The 21,972-nt window shown below is 44.3% G+C and overlaps 1 protein-coding gene across 10 annotated transcripts in view; it reads right to left on the bottom strand.

The window, feature by feature from the left end:
- Positions 1–8,347: 8,347 nt before the first annotated feature.
- Positions 8,348–21,972, bottom strand: part of LOC139387501 (3',5'-cyclic-AMP phosphodiesterase 4C-like) — a 57,321-nt gene continuing 43,696 nt past the window's right edge. For all 10 annotated transcript variants that reach the window (XM_071133755.1, XM_071133757.1, XM_071133753.1 and 7 more), the window contains 8 exons: positions 14,758–14,851; positions 14,293–14,468; positions 14,024–14,122; positions 13,667–13,831; positions 13,422–13,521; positions 12,934–13,211; positions 12,048–12,230; positions 8,348–11,907 (listed from right to left, as the gene is read on the bottom strand). In XM_071133755.1, coding sequence (XP_070989856.1) covers positions 11,380–11,907; positions 12,048–12,230; positions 12,934–13,211; positions 13,422–13,521; positions 13,667–13,831; positions 14,024–14,122; positions 14,293–14,468; positions 14,758–14,851 — 1,623 coding nt within the window. In that variant the 3' untranslated portion in view covers positions 8,348–11,379. The remainder of the gene's footprint in view (positions 11,908–12,047; positions 12,231–12,933; positions 13,212–13,421; positions 13,522–13,666; positions 13,832–14,023; positions 14,123–14,292; positions 14,469–14,757; positions 14,852–21,972) is intronic.

Raw genomic sequence — 21,972 nt, 5'->3', positions numbered from 1 at the left:
GTAACCCTCACCCCGTCACCAACCTTTACCTTCAGTAGTGGCGTGTCCCCCGGCAGCTCCCCCTCCTGGACCTTGTGAACCTGGGTAGAGAGTGCTGCAGAGAGAACCGTCAGTTTTTTCACATAATTAGACATTACAATTTGTTGTACATCAAGGGCGGGCATATGACCTCCCTCCCTTGGTGGACCATGCATGACTCTACCAGTCATTATCCCAAAGCTATCTTAGCTTTTGGTTTGACGTTCCACCAGATTTTGGGATTGGGGCCTGTACACAGATCCAAATCTGTGGGTTATGCCAAATCTTTCTTCCACCTGTCTCAGGTGTTTGTTAAATGTGAGCCATTTGTCAAATTTGATTTGTCTTGGGATGCCATACCTGGGTATTAGTTTGGTTTGTAGCCACTTAAAGACTGACCTAGCATCCTCCCCTTTTGTTATTATTGCCTCTACCCATTTGGAGAACCTATCTACTATGACTAGGAGATAGAGTTTGCCTTTAGATAAATTTTCGGGGCCCATGTCGGTGTAGTCTATCCTAATATCCTGAAAACATGCATTAGGTATTACGTATGAGCCCATTGGTGTTTGATATGGTTTCTTTGGGTTGTGTCTGTCACAACCATTGCATTCGTCACAAAATAAATAATCGTCATAAAATAAGTCAGTCATATTTTTTATGTGCGGGTGCCACCAGATGTGCGAGGCCTTTTTGGAGGGTCTTTAGTTTGCCTTCGTGTGTGGGGCCATGTGTTTCTCATAAAAGTTCTGGGTCCATCAGTGTGGCCTGCTTCATGGGCATGGGCTGAGTCTGTATAGATATCCAGTCTTTCCTTTTCCTCTGATGAGGACCTGCGTCAATCCGATGATTTCAGCTAATTTGGCCGATGCTGGTTGAGGGATGATGGCTGATTGAAGGGTGCCATCACGAGGTGAGCTGTTTTTTCAATAGCTTTTGCTACTGCAGCAACGTATCTGGAGCATGTTGACTGTCCTACCTCAATGTGGTCAAGTTTGAAGAGTAGTACATCAAGACCCTTCTCTCCCCCTCTTGTTTCTGGAATAGGACGGATGAGGTGAATCCTTCCCTTTCAGAAACATCCAAATGGAACTTGTTCTTGTAGTCAGGTGCAGTCAGAGCTGCTGCCGCTGATAGATCTGTTTTCAGGAATGCTATGGCTGTTGATGCTTCAGCCGTCCAGGCCAGGGGTGCATGGAGGTTCCTTGATCGTAGGATGACCGGTGCTGCCACCCCCTCTGGGCCACACCCAATGGTACAACACCTGATAGGTGGGGTCAGGTGCATCATGTCTTCGTCCCAGTCTGCAGTGTAGAGGCAGTCATCAGTTTCTGTTGCATTGAGTGTGCAATGGATCTCAGCTTGGGGAGTCTTATATGGGTGCAGAGTGTAGATTTGAGCTTTCAGTTGGTTGAACTTAAACTGGATGTGAGGGGTGGCAGGCCCTGTGGGTAGGCATTTTAGCCAGTACACTTCTTGGGCTTCAGACAGTGTGGTCATCGGCAGGAGTGGCATCCTCATCATTCTTACTGGGTGATCAGGTGTTGAAGTGGGAGGGTTGGTTGTAATCTTGCTGCTCCTGCTGCATGTGGCTAGATTCTGGGTGGTTGTATGCTGGCTGTTGCTGATGCATGGGTGTGGGTCCTGGTTGCTGATGTTGCAGAGGTGGGTTTCCCCCACTTCCTCTTGCTCTCCATTGCTGTTGCTGCGGGGAGAGTGGTTTCATGCAATCTCTGGCAAAATGACCGGTAATTCCGCAGTTAAAACACTGGTAATTTCCCCCTCTGTGTTGTCCAGTGTAGGGACCCCGTCGAGCCCATACTGGGTGTTGTTGTTGCAGGATATACTGCTGTGGGGGAGGGTATTGGGGTGGTTGGGCCCCCCTAGTGGCCGTGAGTGAGGCTGCCTGCTGTTGGATCATCTGAGCGACAGTCTGGGCCACTATTTGGGAGATGTCTGTTTTGGTTCCCGGCTCCTTCGTTTCTTCCGCCACCATCTGTTTCTTAGGTTTTTCTCCTTGTTGTGCTTCCTTCAATTGGAGTTTCAGGAGTTGTACCTGGAGGGACTGCACCTGGCTCTCAGCACTCCCTCTTTCCTTGTTGTGCTGGGTCACATGGTGGTGCACATGCGTATTGAATTGGGTCAGAGGAAGTGCAATCAACCCTACCGTTCCTCTGAGTTTGGTTTTAACATCTCCGGGACACCCGTTGACCACCATTTCCTTCCACATGCTGAGTGTGGTATCAGTGTGATTGAATGGTTCTTCGTGGACCGATCTCCATGTGGTCTTAGCCCTGTCCAGGTATGCTGCAGGTTGCTCACCTGGGTTGATTGTAAAGGAGGATAAGGTGGCATGGTTTCTTTCTGTAGGGTATGCTCTCCGTAGAACTTCCCATAATCTGGTACGGAAGTGGTCTATGGGCAGTGTTGGGGCCCGCCATCCAAGGTCAGCTGCTGTCATGAGGGCCTCCATGGTTCCGTGGTCGGTGGCTCTTGCTAGAAGTGCTTTCATGTCTCCTAGGCAGAGTTGCAGGCCTGACGTAAGTGTCTGCAGTTGAAGTAGCCACGCTGAAGCTCCTCCATGTAGGCTAGGCATCTGTCCCATCAGTGTTGTTAAATCAGTCATTTTCCAGGGCTGGTACTCCACAGTGTGTGCATCACCTGGTGTCGGTCGCAGGGGGTACTGTCCTGCCATCTCCTGCTCTCGCTCTCTTCTATCAGCAATTCTGGAGGACCGACGGAGTGTTTCGGACCCCATTGATTCGGTAACTTTGGTTACTGTTCCTCTCATTATGCCTTCCACACGGTAGGCTCCCTCTCTGTTGTTATCTTGGTTAGCTATTAGCTCCCTGAGTTCCTTAGCTCGAGCTATTGATGATTTCAGCAGCTCCTGCATCTTAGTCACGTTTGGAGCTCCCATCGGAGCTGGGGTGAGCACCATGTCAATTTCTTCTTCGTTTTCGATATCCATGTTCTGATGACAGTCCTCCCTATCCGTCTGATAGAAGTGGTTTGAATCTAATCTTGTTTGTAAGTGTCCTCTGGTTTCAGAGGTGAGAGAGTTCACAGAGGAGCATTGCGGCCTCCGTTCCTGGGGGAGGTCTCCTGCTCCTGGAATCCCAGTTTCGAACTGTTCACATACCATATGGCCAGCCGTTATCCCCAGGGTAATTTCCCCTTTTAACTCCCCTTGGTCTATTCTCAGAACTGGAGCCTGTATTGTGGGAGGTGCCCTGGGTAGGAATGGGTTGTGTGACGGGCTCCGGTGATTTTGTCCCTTTGAGTATGGCTGGGGCTGAACTGCCTCCATTGTCAATTGTGGATATAGTGAGGGAGAAACGGCCACAGGGGGAGCCGTGGGCAAGTTCTCAGGCGGAGCTTTAACATCCCCCGACGCCACAATAGCCACGCCCATCATGTCTGGTGTGTTTTTGGGCAGCACCCTCCTACTCTCCTGTATGGCCCATGTACCTATCTTGAGCTCCCCCTCTGCTCTCTCTCTCTCTCTTGTACCTACTTTTTTGAACCTGTGTATGTTGTTTCTCTCCGCCTCACTCGCTTTTGCATGCTCTACTGCGTCCTCTAATTCTGTCTGCATATCTTGGAGTTTCCCCCCTGTAGGTGGTCCTCCGCTAAAATAACCTGCTTGTGTCCATCTTATCCGTAATCCTTTCCACACTTTCTCCACTTTCCCATACTGTTTTTTACCTCCCGCTCTATCAATCATACTCTGATCTAAATAATCATTGAATTTTAGTTTGGGCGTGGTAGCTGCAGACATTTTATCTAGTTCGTCTGATAATGTGTATAATGCGTTATTTAGGTATATTCAATTCTTACTATGTGGTGTTTATTTCTATCGTTGTATGCTTAGCCTGTCCCTGGTCGAGACAAAGGGGGTTATCAGTATGTGACGCCCGCCACGTGTGTATTTCACCGGTATTTTATTTGAATTTGTTCAGCGATTCGTTTAGGTATTTTCTATAAATGATTCTGCGATTTCCTTTTGGAACAATATATCAGTGAATATATGCGGTTCTATAACAATTTTCAGAGTAATTCTAGCTCTTTAGGAAATATAGATAGAATTTCTAGACAACTAAGAGTTGTTCAGTGAATTATTTAAATACTTTCTGTAAACAATTCAGTAAATTCCTTTATGAACTTATATCAGTAAATTCGAGCGATTCTATAGCAATTGTCAGAATAATTTTAAACTTTAGGCAATATCAACAGGAATGAAAAAAAAACGAAAATCAGTATTCCAGCCCGGCTGCTGTCAAAGTTGCACGGCCATTCGATACTAAGGTGGCTTTGTCTTTCAGCACGTGTGCCTAATAGCCCAGTTACGTATCCCAACCTACTCCGCGACAAACGTTTCTTTCAATTTAATTTCCCCCATCTCCAAATCATGGAATGTCAACTCTGGTTCATCTTATGTTTATTGTTTGATGTGCAATAGCCACATCATTCCCGATCTCTGTCTAGTGGAAGGCCAAACTTACATATCCTGTATCTACTCGACTACACCTCTTACAAAACCTATTAAATAATACACAGCTTTTTTAATAGGGCATTTTTCATGCAGATTCATTCAATCCAACCACACCTCCACAAGACCTATTCGATGTTATATGTATCAATAGGAGATTTTACTTGCAGATCCGGTTCATCTATCATTCAACTATAACCACACCTCCACAATACCTTATTCGATAGTACAGAACGTATCAAAATAGGAAATTTTTACTTGCAGATTCGGTTCATCTATCATTAAACTATAACCACACCTCCACAAGACCTTACTTGCAGATTCGGTTCATCTATAACCACACCTCCACAAGACCTTACTTGCAGATTCGGTTCATCTATAACCACACCTCCACAAGACCTTACTTGCAGATTCGGTTCATCTATAACCACACCTCCACAAGACCTTACTTGCAGATTCGGTTCATCTATAATTCATTCATTCGTATGAAATTCTCATTGAATTTCCAACATCCATAATTGTGTCCATTACGTGTTAAAACACAGCCACTATTTAACGTCACCTCTATACACAACCCAATACATATATAATTAGGACAGTTTTCTATGCAGATTTCAGAACAAATAGGGTCCCTGGAGGAATTTAACACATTGGTCAATCACAATTCACACATTCCTATTAAAATAACTGAGTATAGGCCCATTAATAAGAATATATATATATATATATTTTTTACAAAACAAGATATCTTTAATCAATGTCTTGGGTTCTTATGTAAAAAATTTGGGCACCGATTCATACTCACGCCCAGTACTTTCTGATCAAAATTTGGTTTAGACTATAATACAATATGCAGATTTCGATATAACGGGCTCTGCTCACCTTTATATAGAGCGCTCCGATCAGATTTCCTGAGGCAAGATGAATGGCTGGGGAAGTCACTCTTCCGTCTGATTTTTTAGCCGTGATCAGTCTCGTCCTCTCACACTAACTTATAATAGATCGAATTCAAGAACAACCAAACTCTGCTACCAATTCTGTTAGTGTTCAAATACTGGAGAGTTGAGACCAAATCACGGACGCTGGACAGAGTGGATTTCAGTTGTAACAAAAGACAGTTTTAATGAGTCAGAGATATCTTGTCCCGCAGTTTTACGTGCACGGACCTAGTTCACATAACTCGGCAAGGAGCCAGGTGAAAAAGAGGCCTATACAATGGTTACATACATTTTTATACATAGAATAAAGTAGGTGGAGTCTTGTCGTTTCGGTCTTCTTGACTGGTCGGAGGGTTGGAGGCGGGCCTTGCTCTAGCCAGAGCGGGCCCCATTGGTGCACAGCAAAAGTTCTTTGCTCTTGGGACCGGCCAGTTAGAGGGAGATGAGATGTGTGTTTATATAAGGAAGAGGGGGTCAGTCTTATGGCTGGGTGTATGTGTTCTTACGACGGAATGTCTTTGTTTATATGAGCTATGTGTATGAATATTTATATAACAGCACCTACTTGTAAACGTTCATTCATAGGCTAGGTTGTAGCAACCTCGTGATGGGTACAGAGAAAATGTGAGTATCATGTAGTAGCCTAAACCTATCAATGTTACATTGAGCTGGGTGAATGGAATATGAATGACAGTCATCCAATATGCTGCAATAAAATCAAATTGTATTGGTCACATACACGTGTTCAGCAGATGCTATTGTGGGTGTAGTGAATGCTTGTGCTTCTAGTTCAGACAGTTCAGCAATATCTAACAAGTAATATCTAACAATTTTACAACATATACCCAATACACACAAATCTAAGTAAAGGAATGGAATTAAGAATATATAAATATTTGGACAAGCAATGTTAGAGCGACATAGGCTAAGATACAGTAGGAAGTATAGAATGCAGAATATACATATGAGATGAGTAATGTAAGATATTTAAACATTATTAAAGTGACATTTTTAAATTTAGTAGTGTTCCATTTATTAAAGTGGCCAATGATTTCAAGTCTGTGTATAGGCAGCAGCCTCTCTGTGCTAGTGATGGCTATTTAACAGACTGATGGCCTTGAGATAGAAGCTGCTTTTCAGTCTCTCTGTCCTTGCTTTGATGCACCTGTACTGACCTCACCTTCTGGATGATAGCGGGGAGAACAGGCAGTGGCTCGGGTGATTGTTGTCCTTGATAATCTTTTTGGCATTCGTGTGACATCGGGTGCTGTAGGTGTCCTGGAGGGCAGGTAGTTTGCCCCGGTGATGCATTGTGCAGACCACACCACCCTCTGGAAAGCCCTGTTGTTGTGGGCGGTGCAGTTGCTGTACCAGGAGGTGATACAGCCAGACAGGATGCTCTCAATTGTGCATCTGTAAAAGTTTGTTAGGGTTTTAGGTTACAAGCCAAATTTCTTCAGCCTCCTGAGGTTGAAGGGGCGCTGGATAGGGGGGTGCTCCCTCTGCTGTTTCCTGAAGTCCCCGATCATGTCCTTTTGATTTGTTGACATTGAGTGGTTATTTTCCTTGCACCACACTCCCAGAGCCCTCACCTCCTCCTTGTAGGCTGTCTCGTCGTTGTTGGTAATCAAGCCTACTATTGATGTGTTGTCTGCATGCTTGTCTGCGTGCTTTGCCACACAGTCATGGGTGAACAGGGAGTACAGGAGGGGGCGGAGCACGCACCCTTGTGGGGCCCCAGTGTTGAGGATCGGTGAAGTGTAGATGTTGTTTCCTACCTTCACCACCTGGGGATGGTCTGTCAGGAAGTCCAGGACCCAATTGCACAGGGAGGGGTTCAGAACCATGGCCTCAAGCTTAATGATGAGCTTGGAGGGTACTATGGTGTTGAATGCTGAGCTACAGTTGAAGACAGAAGATTACATACACTTAGGTTGGAGTCAATAAAACACCATCCCAACCATGATGCACGGGGGTGGCAGCATCATGTTGTGGGGGTGTTTTGCTGCAGGAGGGACTGGTGCACTTCATAACATAGATGGCATCATGAGGATGGAAAATTATGTGGATATATTGAAGCAACCTCTCAAGACATCAGTCAGGAAGTTAAAGTTTGGTCGCAAATGGGTCTTCCAAATGTACAATGACCCCAAACATACTTCCAAAGTTATGGCAAAATGGCTTAAGGACAACAAAGTCAAGGTATTGCAGTGGCCAACACAAAGCCCTGACCTCAATCCTATAGAACATTTGTGGGCATAACTGAGTCCTACAAGGAGGCCTACAAACCTGACTCAGTTACACCAGCTCTGTCAGGAGGAATGGGCCAAAATTCACCCAACTTACTGTGGGAAGCTTGTGGAAGGCTACCCGAAACGTTTGACCCAAGTTAAACAATTTAAAGGCAATGCTACCAAATATTAATTGAGTGTATGTAAACTTCTGACCCACTGGGAATGTAATGAAAGAAATAAAAGCTGAAATAAATAATTCTCTCTACTATTATTCTGACATGTCACATTCTTAAAATAAAGTGGTGATCCTAACTGACCTAAAACAATGATTTTTTACTCAGATTAAATGTCAGGAATTGTGAAAAACTGAGTTTAAATGTATTTGGCTAAGATGTAAACTTCCGACTTCAACTGTCCATCACTGGGCCCAACCCATCGCACCACTGATAGCTCCTGATTCAATTATTTTTCCATCTATCCCTTGCTAGTATGACTGTAGTCAACATAAATATGTTTTTTTATTTAGAATGATTGTTTAAACAAGCTCCTATTGAAATACACTTAGATAACCGTAATGTAATCCGAATTTCTTGTCGTTGGGAAAAAACGTGTGTATCATTGTAGCATTCCATGGTCAACATTATTTCCAATAAGCATCCATGATGTCAAAAGCATGAAGACTTTATTGAAAAGGTGGACAGGCGTACAGTAACAGTAAGCGCTTAGAAACCCGTAGTAAACAGTTGTGTTTAGATTGTCGAGATTGCAGACAGGTGTTCTGGGCCAAGTTTCCCAATAGCATCATAAGTTCAATTCAGCCTTGAGATGCTTTTGGGAAACTGGGACCTGTTCAGGAGAGAAACACAGGAACTGGGATCTCCCCTACTCTACTGATGTTATCCAGAAAATCCTGAAAGTTTGAGTATTTTTGCTTTCTTTAATGGCAGACATAAGGAAAACTAAAACATTTGGTTGAGTTCTGTAGTTGAAATCTGTCCCGTTTTTTTTTTTCTCTCCCAAAGCTCGGAAGGTAGCTACAAATAAATACTCCGCCTCCGACAAAGTCTATAGTTCTTCATTTCGGACATATATATAGAAATAATAAATAAACTGTACACAAAGCATTGTGAGGAAAGTATACAAAACAATAAATGAAATATACAAAACAATAAATGTTAGACAGTCATTGTGACGGCTGGTGAATTTTTTTTTGTTGCATGACAGCTGAGGAAGGCAGAAAGGCTTGCTTGAGTTCTTGACTGTTTGTGCTCCTTAGCTACATGCATGACACTGGATTCTCTCCACCTTATATCAAATCTAGGCTGAAAGAAAACATATGCAAATATAAGGCTCCAGAAAGTGTCATTTCTAGATCTTTCATAAAAACACAACATAAATTTACTCCAAGATGGCGGTTCAACGTTTGTGTTTCGTCCACAGATGAGTTTATCTTAGTTACTTGAAAACTCTCCTTGTGAATCTTGCAGCAACAAAAAAAAATATATTATATCAAAATATATTGTGGTTAGTTACAAAAAGGTTAAATTCCATAACCTAACAAGTCCCCTATTTCAGCTGCAGTGGTCCAGCCTGTGCTGTGAATCAATTGTAATAATCAGGCCGTATAATACCAGAATACAGACAGAAAACCAACGTGGATGAGTCAAGTTACATTACACTCAACTGTGCTGGAAGTGCAGAGACTGGTGAAAGTACCATACAGAGTGCTTTGGTTTCTTTACAAATTCAATTCATCAAAACGTCCAACCATTCAAACATACCACTTACTTTAAGACAAGTACAGTTATCGTGGGATTAATTGTTCTGTAACCGAAAACCTATTTGGACAGAACGAGTGCACAGGGAGGGAGACGTGATCAACAATGCTGTCAGTCAGTCATTGATGGAAACTAGCCAGGGGCAAAATGGAAATTACAGTACGAATTGTGTCATGCTTGCCTGGCACTTGTACTGTCATTGGCTTTGTCCCTGTGAAGAGCAGAATATTGACCAATGACAAAGGGAAAGGGGGAGGGGGAAACATTCTGGCACAGAGAACTGGCCCATGACAGAATTTCGCTTGAGTGGCACATCTTTCACACATCTCTGAAATAGTTTGGCAAATATTACAACCTTTTCTTCACAAACCCAGATGACATAGTACATGCTACCAATATATCTTATTTAGTAATTCAACTGGTGGAAAATGTGACCAGTGGTGATGTTACCTGTGGGAAACGTGAGACCTACTGTGTTGTAACAACAATAATGGACTTGAAAGGACATTGTCCACAGACCTACTGTCAAGCAGTTCTTATCTTAGTCCAGGTTCCCCCAAAAAACAACCAGTTCTCCTAATGTGCCAGGCTATGTAAGTGCTGGTTACACCGTCCTCCAATGTGTTCATGGATTGGCACAAGCCCTTTCAAGCAGGGCATTGGCTTTGAGTTCAATTGTAAAAGTGCTAAAAGTGGAGGCAGACTGATGAAAATGGTTGCCATAAAGAGGTTAAAGATACACAAACAATTACAGCATAGAGCCGTGTGTTTACACTTTGAGTGACGCTCAATAAATAAAATCATACAGAAAAGGGTTGAAGTCTTAACCCAAAGTGCTTTGGGTACAATAAAACCATAGCTAAACCCAATCCAATTAACATACCTATAGTCAATTTACAGTAGGCATGGGCATTTTCAATGCCTTGAATTGTATTACACGGGCTGACTTCAATTCCCGAATTTCAACACTGGGAGGCGCCAGGTGCAAACAGCATAGCTTTGTCTTACTTTTATGCCCCGACAACGACTGGCTCAGGGTTTGTTTTTGTAGGTGTACACGTAATGGGTCGGGTTAGGACTGTGTGAGGAAGAACGGACCCTAAACCAATTGTTTTAGAGTTTGTAATGCTGCTGTAGTGCTGCTGCTTCAGTCAATCTTAGCACAAGACCTCTTGCGAGGCACCTAGTAGCAGTTGCAACAGTGGTGCCCAAAAAGTATTGTTGCTGCATTTGAAACAATCTCTTCCTCAAACCATTCTGAAGGCCTGCTCTGTACTTTGTCCTTTTGTGGTACATATCTGGTAAGGTCTGCAGTTGACCAGTAAAAACCACTTCCTGCACTCTTTTGAAAGGCCTTGAATAAAATATCAAATCATCAACAGTTGTGAAGGCAGGCAAACATTGCCATTGGCCAAATTCCTGTTTATTGCGCTGTGTGGCATAAAGTCTCAAAAGACATTATGGCGTTTGTTGTTACTAAGTTCAACGCGCCGTCAATTGTTTCAAGCAGTCATAAGTAGTCAAAAGGAAGACGTGTCCCCGCAAAATTCCTCGCTCCTTCGCCGTAGACCTGGCTGTCAAAACAGGAAGGTTGGTTACCTCAGCGTCTCTTGAAAAACGTAAGCCAAACACGGTGACGCATGTTCAAACATATCGGTAAAACACAAAAGACCAGCTCAAAAGCACGGTTTCCTGTTCTCTGCAACCTAACAAATAGGAACCGTGGGGCTCTCCTCTCTCCAGTGCAAGGTGACTGCTGTGTAAGTGCAGACTTCCCGAACGCACCCCCTTTACGTTCTCTACCTCAGCTTTGTCCTGCCATTCAGTCCAAGGAAGCCAAAGATGGGGGGTAAAGGGTTCAGGGGGAGGCACAGAAAATCAACAAAAAAAAACGAACAAAAAAGAACATTGCACTGGTGTTATGTACCTAGCCTGAAGCGCCTCACACCGGCATTACCTTCTTGGTCATGTTCTTTGTCTTCGGCTGCCTCCTTGTCTGGGTCAGAGTCGGTGGACAAAGTCGTGCCACCGAGATTGAGGACAGAGGTGGCCATTTTGGAAAGCCCCTGATAGTGTGGGTGAGCAGTGGCAGACACGGAATGGAGTCTGCTGTCCGGGTCAGTTCTAGAAGGCTCCGCCCCAGTGCTACTGTACCCCTCCTCCTCTTCTGGGGGGCTCTCTGTGTCGGACTCGCCTTCCTCCTCTAGGGTCAGCTCAAACTGGAATTTGTCTCCGATGGAAGATCCACCCCCTCCGGACCCCATGGCTCCCCCAGGCAGGCCCACCTTGTCCTGGGCCTCGGGGGTAGGCGAGGGGCTGTGGGGGATCATGCTCTGGTACCACTCGCGGTTGTCCTCTAGCGTGTCTAGGATCTCCTGGGCGTCGGGATGGACCAGGTCGGCCCACGTCTCCCACAGAGGGTGAACGATGTAGTCTATGAAGCCCACCTGGAGGGGAAGAGGAATATATTCATTGACATAATTGCCAGAGAGGCAGACCTTTATCCCGAAACAGACAGCGTATGTCTCTATGCATGTGGACATAGTGTGTATCTGTGTCTCTGTGCTTGTGTGTGTCGTAACCGCACCCGGTTCTTCTCGATGGAGGCGTTGTGTTTGTCACACATGGGGCTGATCTCCATGCCCTTGTCCCTCTCCCTGTCCCCCTGGGTGAAGAACTCCACCATGATGCGGTCGGTCCACTGGCGGTACAGCTCCAGGGGCTTGGTGGGGTTACTGAGGTCAGCACAGTGAACCATGTTCTGGAGGACCTGGAGAAACCCAAAACCCACTTCTTATTGAGCATTGAGGAATGAAACGGCCGTAGAATCATATCAGTCAGTCAATCCAATCTAATTTGTAAAGCCCTTTTTACGTCAGCAGTTGTCACAAAGTGTTTATACAGCAACACAGCCCCCCCCCAAAAAAACAAAGAGCAAGCAATGCAGATGTAGAAGTACGGTGGCTAGGAAAAACTCCCTAGAAAGACAGGAACCTAGAGAGGAACCAGGATCCGAGGGGTAGCCCAGTCCATTTCTGCATGTGCTGGGTGGAGATTTTGAGAGTACATGGCCATTAAGGCCAAATCGTTCTTCAAGATGTTCAAAAGTTCCTAGATGACCATAAGGGTCAAATAGCAATCACAGTGAGGGTGCAACAAATCAGCACCTCGGGAGTAAATGTCTGTTGGCTTCTCATGTCCGAGCATTCAGAGGTCGAGACAGCAGGTGCGGTAATATGACAGTAATTTGTTCCCAATGGTTCAGTTGGTAGGAGCATGGTGCTGTCAGTTTAGGTAAATGTTTTGGGGTTCAATTCCTGAATATGCCAAATATACTGAATGAATGGGTTAATTGTAAGAGGCTTGGGATGAAAGTGTCAGACAAAATGGCCATATTATCATCTAATTCACGTCAGTTATGCTGAATACGAATCCCTGCTAAGAGAATGAATGGGATTCTTTCTGAGTCTAACCTGGATGCGATCTCCATAGTTGTCCAGCAGCAGCACTCCAGAGCTGGTCACTTTCTTGGTCTCCACCATGGTCTTCAGGTCCGCCAGCAGGTTCATGTGTTTGGACATGTCTGTGGCTAACACCATGTCTATGACCATCTTGCGTAGGGACTGTCTCTGTTTCTTGCTGAGGTTCTGGAAGATGTCACAGTTGTTCTCCTGCAGCAGCTTGAAGCCCACAGCCAGGTGGTGGTTCTCCAGGACTGACACATCATTATACATCAGGGCCAGCTCTGAGTCTGAACGGACACACAGGAGAGAATGGAACAGTGTTGGACAGACAAAGACAGATATATATACGCACACACACGAAGAGAGATATTCTACAGCGGGGGTCTCAAACTGGTGGCGTGCGGGCCAGATGTGGCCCGTGAATTGATTTTAATGTGGACACACAAAGGATTCCAAGATTTGAAACATCTACATCCTAGTGTCCCATGTGAACTCACTGGTGTTAATGAGGAACTGATTGGACACCCCCGGATGGTCCACATCATGTATAGCACTGGCAAACAAAGCAGCCAAGATCTCCAAGTCAGTGAACACAGCCTGCAGAGATGGGAGAAACACAGGGATGTTAATGCAGGTAAATACTGTATGTGTGTGGGACTCATACATAGACGTAACAACAATACGGTATTAAAAATACAGTACTGTCAGTTTCTAGCTAAAAAGTTGTATTGTATTGACGTACCTCCAGGGCGGGGGTGGAGAGAAGGACGTGGGTGGACTGGACCACGTCTGCAGCATGGATGTTGTTGTGGTAGGCCACGTCGTGGTGGTAGTGGTCCTCCAGGGTCATCATGAAGGTGATGAAGGTGTCTGCAGGGATCTTGAAGGACTTCCGCAGCTCTCGCTCCTATAGAGGAAACATAGAAGGGGGGAAAAACAAAATTGTCATCATTAGAGAGAGACTACTTAATGAGAGATCATTCTATGTAGAGAAATGTCATTTGAATCACATGAAACACACATTCTATCCTTCAAGACAACAGTGACATCATCTAAGTTTCCCAAACAGTATCTTTGTGGACGCAGATGGATGACATACCTGGAAAATGGAATACATCGCCACCGTCAGTGGACGATTCGCAGAATATTCAGATATTTTGAAAATATCCACACCCCATTGGTTTATCTCTTCCAACTCCTGCCAGATGGAAAAACATTTCAGTTAGAAAGAACAACAGATCCGTTACCCCCAAAATGTGCTGGGGGCTACTAGATCCTGTCATAAGTGACAACTTGTGACCGAACAGAACCCTAAAAGGGAGGTATGTTCTAGTTAAATCGTCAGAAAATAAGGGTTGTGTAGACTACCTTGGCAAGGAGGCTCTCCTGACTGGAAGGGACCCCGAAGCGGGGAATGCTGGAGGGGGCCACACTGGGGATCAGGATAGCCTTCTTTACCCCCACGATCTGGGACATGGGGCGCTTTTTCTTGTCCGTCTTCTCCTTGGTGGGCGGAGACATGATCTCCATGTCGTGTTGCTTTTCTGTGGTACGGACAGACACGGTGCGTTATTACACATTGACACCATGACAACCATAGGTTCAGAATGGTTGTCTATTGAAACTAGGGCTGGTGCCACTTTACATTGAGTTGAAGTGCCACAGATATCGCGTGGTTACATGGAATTATATTGTAATGGTGTAATGACATGTCACTCACTATACAATACATATACATTAGTAACTATTAGGTCCACATAAGAGGTCTCTACTAGCACAGTCAGTGAAGGCTTGTGGTGGGGGGGGGAGAGAGAGAGAGAGAGAGAGAGGTACCTAGGAAGGTGCTGGAGATGAACTCTGACACCTGGTTCCCTGATCTGCTGGTCTCTGATAGCTGAGTAAGCTCCCTGTTCAGCATCCTCTTGAACTGGGGAGACAAACCACAACACACCGTATCACTCTGACTGTACCAATATACTTTCTACTGTAGACAGTGGACATACACATGGTAGGCACATGTACAGTACACAATGAGACATTTAGTAGTATGCAGTAAATGGTGTGTCACTTGCCGTCCAACCACAGCTGAAATAATACACTCTTAGAAAAAAAGGTGCTGTCTAGAACCTAAAATTGGTTCTCCGGCTTTCCCCATAGGAGAACCCTTTGAAGATCCCTTTTTGGTTCCATAAGAACTCCTTCCACAGAGGGCTCTACATGGAACCCAAAAGGGTTCTACCTGGAACCAAAAAGGATTATCCTATGGGGACACCTGAAGAACCCTTTTGGAACACTGTAGTGCAGTAATACCACTTCACATACAGCGGTAACCTTTTCTGAGTATGTCCTTCTGCAAGACTATGTAGCTGGCATTAACTTTTCTACTGAAGTGGATGAGAATAACACCATTGTCTTTCTGAGATGCAGGGTTCTCTTCTCTATAAATATACACTATCTATACAAAAGTATGTGGACACCCCTTCAAATTAGTGGATTCGGGCTATTTCAGCCACACCCGTTGCTGAAAGGTGAATAAAATCGAGCACACAGCCATGCAATCTCCATAGACAAACATAGGCAGTAGCATGGCCTTACTGAAGAGCTCAGTGACTTTCAACATGGCACCGTCATAGGATGCCACCTTTCCAACAAGTCAACTTGTCAAATTTCTGCCCTGCTAGAGCTGACCCGGTCAACTGTAAGTTGGAAACTTCTAGGAGCAACAACGGCTCAGCTGCGAATGGTAGGCCACACAAGTTCACAGGACAGGACTGCCGAGTGCTGAAGCGCGTAGTGTGTAAACATTGTCTGTCCTCGGTTGCAACACTCATCACCAGGTTCCAAACTGCCTCTGGAAGCAACGTCAGCAGACAATGACATTCTAGATGATTCTGTGCTTCCAACTTTGTGGCAACAGTTTGGGGAAGGCACTTTCCTGTTTCAGCATGACAATGCCCCCGTGCACAAAACGAGGTCCATACAGAAATGGTTTGTCGAGATCGGTGTGGAAAAACTTGACTGGCCTGCACAAAGCCCTGTCCTCAACCCCATCAAATGGGATTAATAGGATCGCCAACTGCGAGCCAGGACTAATCTCCTAACATTATTGCCCGACCTCACTAATACTCTTGTGGCTGAATGGAAGCAAGTCCCCGCAGCAATGTTCCAACATCTAGTGGAAAGCCTTCCCAGAAGAGTGGAGGCTGTTGTACCAGCAATGGGGGACCAACTCCATATTAATGCCCATGATTTTGGAATGAGATGTTCGACGGGCACGTGTCCACATACTTTTTGTACCTCAAAGTTTGTTCAAGAACGTTCTGGGGAAATGTACAAACCGTTCCGCAACGTAGCAAACGTTCAAGGGAACTGAATGCAGTATGTATGTAGGCGATCTAGTTTGAGGCGTTTCTTTCACCCCTGCTACGTTAGGTGGGCCCTAGGTTGCTCAGCAAGCGTAAACAGTCTTGATCGGTACTCCGGACTGCCAGTCATCATCTAGCTCTAGTATGAGCCCGCCCCCTCGGTGACAGTCAATCAAGTGACGCCTTAGTTTCATGTAGTGTACCTTCATTGTTCCCTGTGCTTCACTCATAGTGGCTAGAGTACAGGCTGGCTAGAATATCCCCATTAGGAGGAGCTTACAGAGGCGGTTGAGTAGAGAACTCTCCCTTCATAGGTGCAGAAGATGATCAAACAATGTATTATGTAATCATCATACACAAGGATAATAGAGATCCCCCTCTCTGAAACAGTGGCAGTCTGCTCGGAAGACGCACACCCACAGATATATATATATATATATATATATATATACACAGTGGGCTGTAAAAGTATTGGGAGAGTGACATATTTTTTGTCCTTTAGACTCTGTACTCCAGCACTTTGGATTTGAAATGATGCAATGACGATGAGGTTCATTTGAGAGTATTTTCATCTATATCGGTTGAAGCGCTTAGAAATTAGAGCACTTTTTGTACACAGCCCCCCCCCCCCCCCCCCCATTGTGTCAGTTTGGAGTCACTTTTATTATAAATAAGATTAGAATATGTTTCTAAATAATTCTACATTCATGTGGATGCTACCATGATGAGTGAGAAAGTTAGACTCACAAATATCAAAACCCCAAGATATGCTAACTTCTCACCACTCACTCACAATAACATGGGAGGTTAGCCTTTTTCAGGGGGTGTGATATTTGTGATTCTGTAACTTTCTCACTCGTCATTATTCACGATTCTTTCAGGGCTATCCGTAATCATGGTAGCATCCACATTTAATGTAGAAGTGTTCAGAAACATATTAAATTCTTATTTACAATTAAAGTCAATCCAAAATGACACAATACATTATTTACCATTAATTTCTATTGGGCAAAGTTGTACTACTTTAACAGGCCTAGAAAGGAATTTGTCCCAATACTTTAGGTCCCCTAAAATGGAGGGACTATGTACAAAAAAAGTGCTGTAATTTCTTAACAGTTCACCCGATATAGACAAAAATACCCTTAAATGAATGTTGACAGTCTGCACTTTAACCTCAGTCATTGTATCATTTCCAATCCAAAGTGCTGGAATACAGAGCCAAAACAACACAACATGTGTCGCTGTCCCAATACTATTGTCGCTCACTTTATATTGGTCATTCTACAGAAGTGGTACAAATTGGGGGTTGGAAGAACATTTTAAAAATCCCATTTGTATAGTAGTTTTCCCAAACTTTCAGCACACATCTTCCAACATATGTCAGGTAGACATATAGAGTATAATCGAGGGCTTTGTACTGTATTCATTTAACAATATATTTGCTATTGCCTTGGATTAAATTAGAACATACCATGATGTAAAGAAATGTTTGGAGATTTAACAGTTTATTTTTTCTTTTTAAATAGCGTTTTTGAGATGGGACTGCAATTTGCACCACTTCTGTAGAATCAACCATATGTGAGACACGCACACTTCTTACACACACACACACACAAAGATAAAGGGACACATCTGCATGCACATACCTGAATGGACGTTATGGACTCACTCTACGCTCACGCACTCCTGGATGCACACACACACACACACTCATACACACTCATACACACACATACACACACACACACACACACACACACACACACACACACACACACACACACACACACACACACACGCACACACACATGCTGCAAAGACAGTATCACTTCCCAACTAACTGCAAAGAACTCTGCAAACAAGGACACCTGTACTACACATTCATTCACCGAGAAACACGTGTATCTCATCCCAGCCCAGCCCATCTTACCTCAATGTACATCCTCGACACAAAAAACAAGTAATTGACTTCGGGCATTTCAGCACCAAATAAATCATGGAGTAGAAAGAAATTAATTAAAGACCAGATTCCTTCCTCTAGCTACTGTACTGTGTTTACGGTCCCTGGTACTGTACAAGCAGAACACACTCCGTGCTCCTGTCCTGCTTGCCTGAACTCCTCAATTCCACTGCAAGCAGACAGTCCACAAGAAAGCCTTTTTCCCACACGCTACAGGAATGGGCGAAGATAAAGAGTTTGCTCGCAAAAGGCAGCGCGAAAGCCAGGCTGAGGATGCTGGGGAGCATGGCCGAGAAACGACTCCTGCCTCTCTCCCTCAGCAGCACTATTCTGCCTGCTCTGTGTGTAAACTCCCAACTCCAACCCTCCCCAACCCCCTTCCATATTGCCCAAAGGAAGGAGCCGATCGGTGGCCTGCTGCATCAGAGGCTGGGACAGGGGGACAGAGCTCATTGGCCCATGGTAGAGGAGACAGGTGGGGGCTGGTTGGGTTGGAGGCGGGGGGTTGAGGCTGCACCATATGCACCAAGTTTGAAGATGATGTGAGGGAGCCCGATGCCTTGAATGGCTGAGGTATTTATTTCACATATATATGAACGCATGGATGCGTTGCTAGTACTGACATGATGACGCTATGAGGAAAGAGAAAATCCTCATAGGAAAATGGGAGAATGGGATGATTTGGCATGATATGCAACACGCTGTAGTATCATTATCATATTATACATGTAAAAATCCCAGATATTTGCAGAAAGCAGAGTAGAAAATACATTATTTTAGAAGAAGATAGAAGATATTTTCAGAAATCCATTGCACATTACACACTGAACTAAAATAAATGCAACAATTTCAAAGGTTTTACTGATTTACAGTTCATATAAATTCATATGGCCCTAATCTATGGATTTCACATGACTGGGAATACAGTTGCATTTGTTGGTCACAGATAATGTACCTTTAAAAAAAGGGAGGGGGCGTGGATCAGAAAACCAGTCCGTATTTGGTGTGACCACCATTTGCCCCATGCAGCGTGACACATCTCCTTCGCATAGAGTTGATTAGGCTGTTGATTGTGGCCTGGGGAATGTTGTCCCACTCCTCTTCAGTGGCTGTGCGAAGTTGCTGGATATTGGCATGAACTGGAACACGCTGTTGTACACGTCGACCCAGAGCATCTCAAACATGCTCAATGGGTGAAATGTCTGGTGTGTATGAAGGCCATGAAAGAACTGGGACATTTTCAGCGTCCAGGAATTGTGTACAGATCCTTGCGACTTGGGATCGTACATTATCATGCTGAAACATGAGGTGATGGTGGTGGGATGAATGGCACAACAATGGGCCTCAGGATCTCGTCACGGTATCTCTGTGCATTCAAATTGCCATTGATAAAATGCAATTGTGTTGGTTGTCTGTAGTTTATGCCTGCCCATAATATAACCCAAACGCCACCATGGGGCACTCTGTTCACAAGGTTGACATCAGCAAACCGCTCGCCCACACAAGTCCATACACGCTGTCTGCCATCTGCCTGTTACAGTTGAAACTAGGATTCATCCGTGAAGAGCCCACTTCTCCAGCGTGCCAGTGGCCATCGAAGGTGAATATTTACCCACTGAAGTTGGTGACAACGCCGAACTGCAGTCAGGTCAAGACCCTGTTGAGGACGACGAGCACGCAGATGAGCTTCCCTGAGATGGTTTCTGACAGTCCTTTGGTTGTGCAAACCCACAGTTACATCAGCTGTCCGGCTGGCTTGTCTCAGACCATCTCGCAGGTGAAGAAGCCAGATGTGGAGGTCCTGGTCTGGGCTGATGTGGTTACACGTGGTCTGCAATTGTGAGGCCAGTTGGACGCACTGCCAAATTCTCTAAAACTACGTTGGAGGCGGCTTATCGTAGAGATTACATTTTCTGGCAACAGACATTCCTGCAGTCAGCATGCCAATTGCATGCTTCCTCAAAACTTGAGGCATCTGTGGCATTGTGTTGTGTGACAAAACTGCACATTTAGAGTTGCCTTTTATGTCCCCCAGCACAAGGTGCACCTGTGTAATGATCATGCTGTTTAATCAGCTTCTTGAAATGCCACACCTGTCAAGTGGATGGATTATCTTGGCAAAGGAGAAATGCTAACTAACAGGGATGTAAACAAATTTGTGCACAAAATTTGAGAGAAATATGCTTTTTGTGCATATTGAACATTTCTGGGATCTTTTATTTCAGCTTATTTATTCAGTATATTTCTTGATACAATACAATGTGGTTAACATACAAACTTGGTCAAATAGACCATACAAAGATGTATGGCAAAGGGTGAAATATTCATGAAGACAAACATACTTTTCTTTTATAGGAAAAATAAAGTGATGCAGAAACATCACTGAGCCCTCTCCTGCGAGTTGTTGCAAGGTGCTAGCATGGATGATACCTCCCACTGGCTCTACCTTTTCATTGACTAATCTGCAGCACATGAATGTGCTGTGTGTGTGTGTGTGTGTGTGTGTGTGTGTGTGTGTGTGTGTGTGTGTGTGTGTGTGTGTGTGTGTGTGTGTGTGTGTGTGTGACTGGCATGAGTGTGGTGTGTGTACCCAGACAGAGCCTGTGTGTGTTGGGTGGATGTGTGTGTACCCAGACAGAGCCTGTGTGTGTTGGATGGATGTGTGTGTACCCAGACAGAGCCTGTGTGTGTTGGGTGGATGTGTGTGTACCCAGACAGAGCCTGTGTGTGTTGGGTGGATGTGTGTGTACCCAACGCACATGGCTCTTGCGTAGGAAGGCTAATCATGGAACCACACAAGCTATTTTTTTGCTGGACATCATCATTTCTTAAAGTTTGTAGGCTACCAACAGATAGCCTATCGAATATCATTATAGAATATGCATAAAATGCCGACGCCCACACATATTGTCTCAATAAATTGTTTTGTTTTTAATACCCTCAAACACCAAGTTAGGCATGCCTAATTGCAAAATAGGCCATCATCACTGTGGATGATAATTCTTCACGTTTGCAGTGAAACATGCAAATGGCATCTGCATTGCCAATCATTTGATCTCAATCAGTTTCATGGGAATATTCATTTAGAGCTTCATGAATTACCGTTTCATGAGCGAATTAGCACAGATGGTGTTAAACTATAAGCCTTTCTGTATTTTGATTCAATCAAAGCACGGTCTGCTCTATTGAGTTTTGGCCGCATGCAGTTTCTTTTTGTTAACTATTCAGCTAACCATTCTAAAATGTAATAGGAAATGAGGTGGTGTTTTTGGTATTACAGTAAAGTTATACTAGTATTTTAACCAAGTGGAATTGTCATTTATTTAAATATACTTAAATCATACTTCATGAATATATTTAAGTACATCGACGTATGTCCGTGATAAATATAATTTTGTATATTTAAAATGATAAAATGGTAAGTTTGGATCCTGCCTGCTGATTGGTTGATAGCTATTAGTTATTCACAATAGTTCATGCAAAATGCCATGATGCCATTATTACATTTCAAGTATCAATGTGCATCCAGAGTCCCGCAGCCCAGCCAACCATTCATAAACATCATATCCAGGTGTTAGAATGGCCAAGTCTAAGTCCAGACCTGAATCCAATCGAGAATCTGTGGAAAGAACTGAAAACTGCTGTTCACAAATGCTCTTCATCCAACCTCACTGAGCTCGAGCTGTTTTGCAAGGAGGAATGGGAAAAAATTTCAGTCTCTCG

The sequence above is a fragment of the Oncorhynchus clarkii genome, chromosome 28, assembly GCF_045791955.1.
Source record: "Oncorhynchus clarkii lewisi isolate Uvic-CL-2024 chromosome 28, UVic_Ocla_1.0, whole genome shotgun sequence".
Lineage (NCBI taxonomy): Eukaryota > Metazoa > Chordata > Actinopteri > Salmoniformes > Salmonidae > Oncorhynchus > Oncorhynchus clarkii.
The sequence above is the reverse complement of the archived record's forward strand: the minus strand, read 5'-3'. Positions and strand labels throughout refer to the sequence as shown.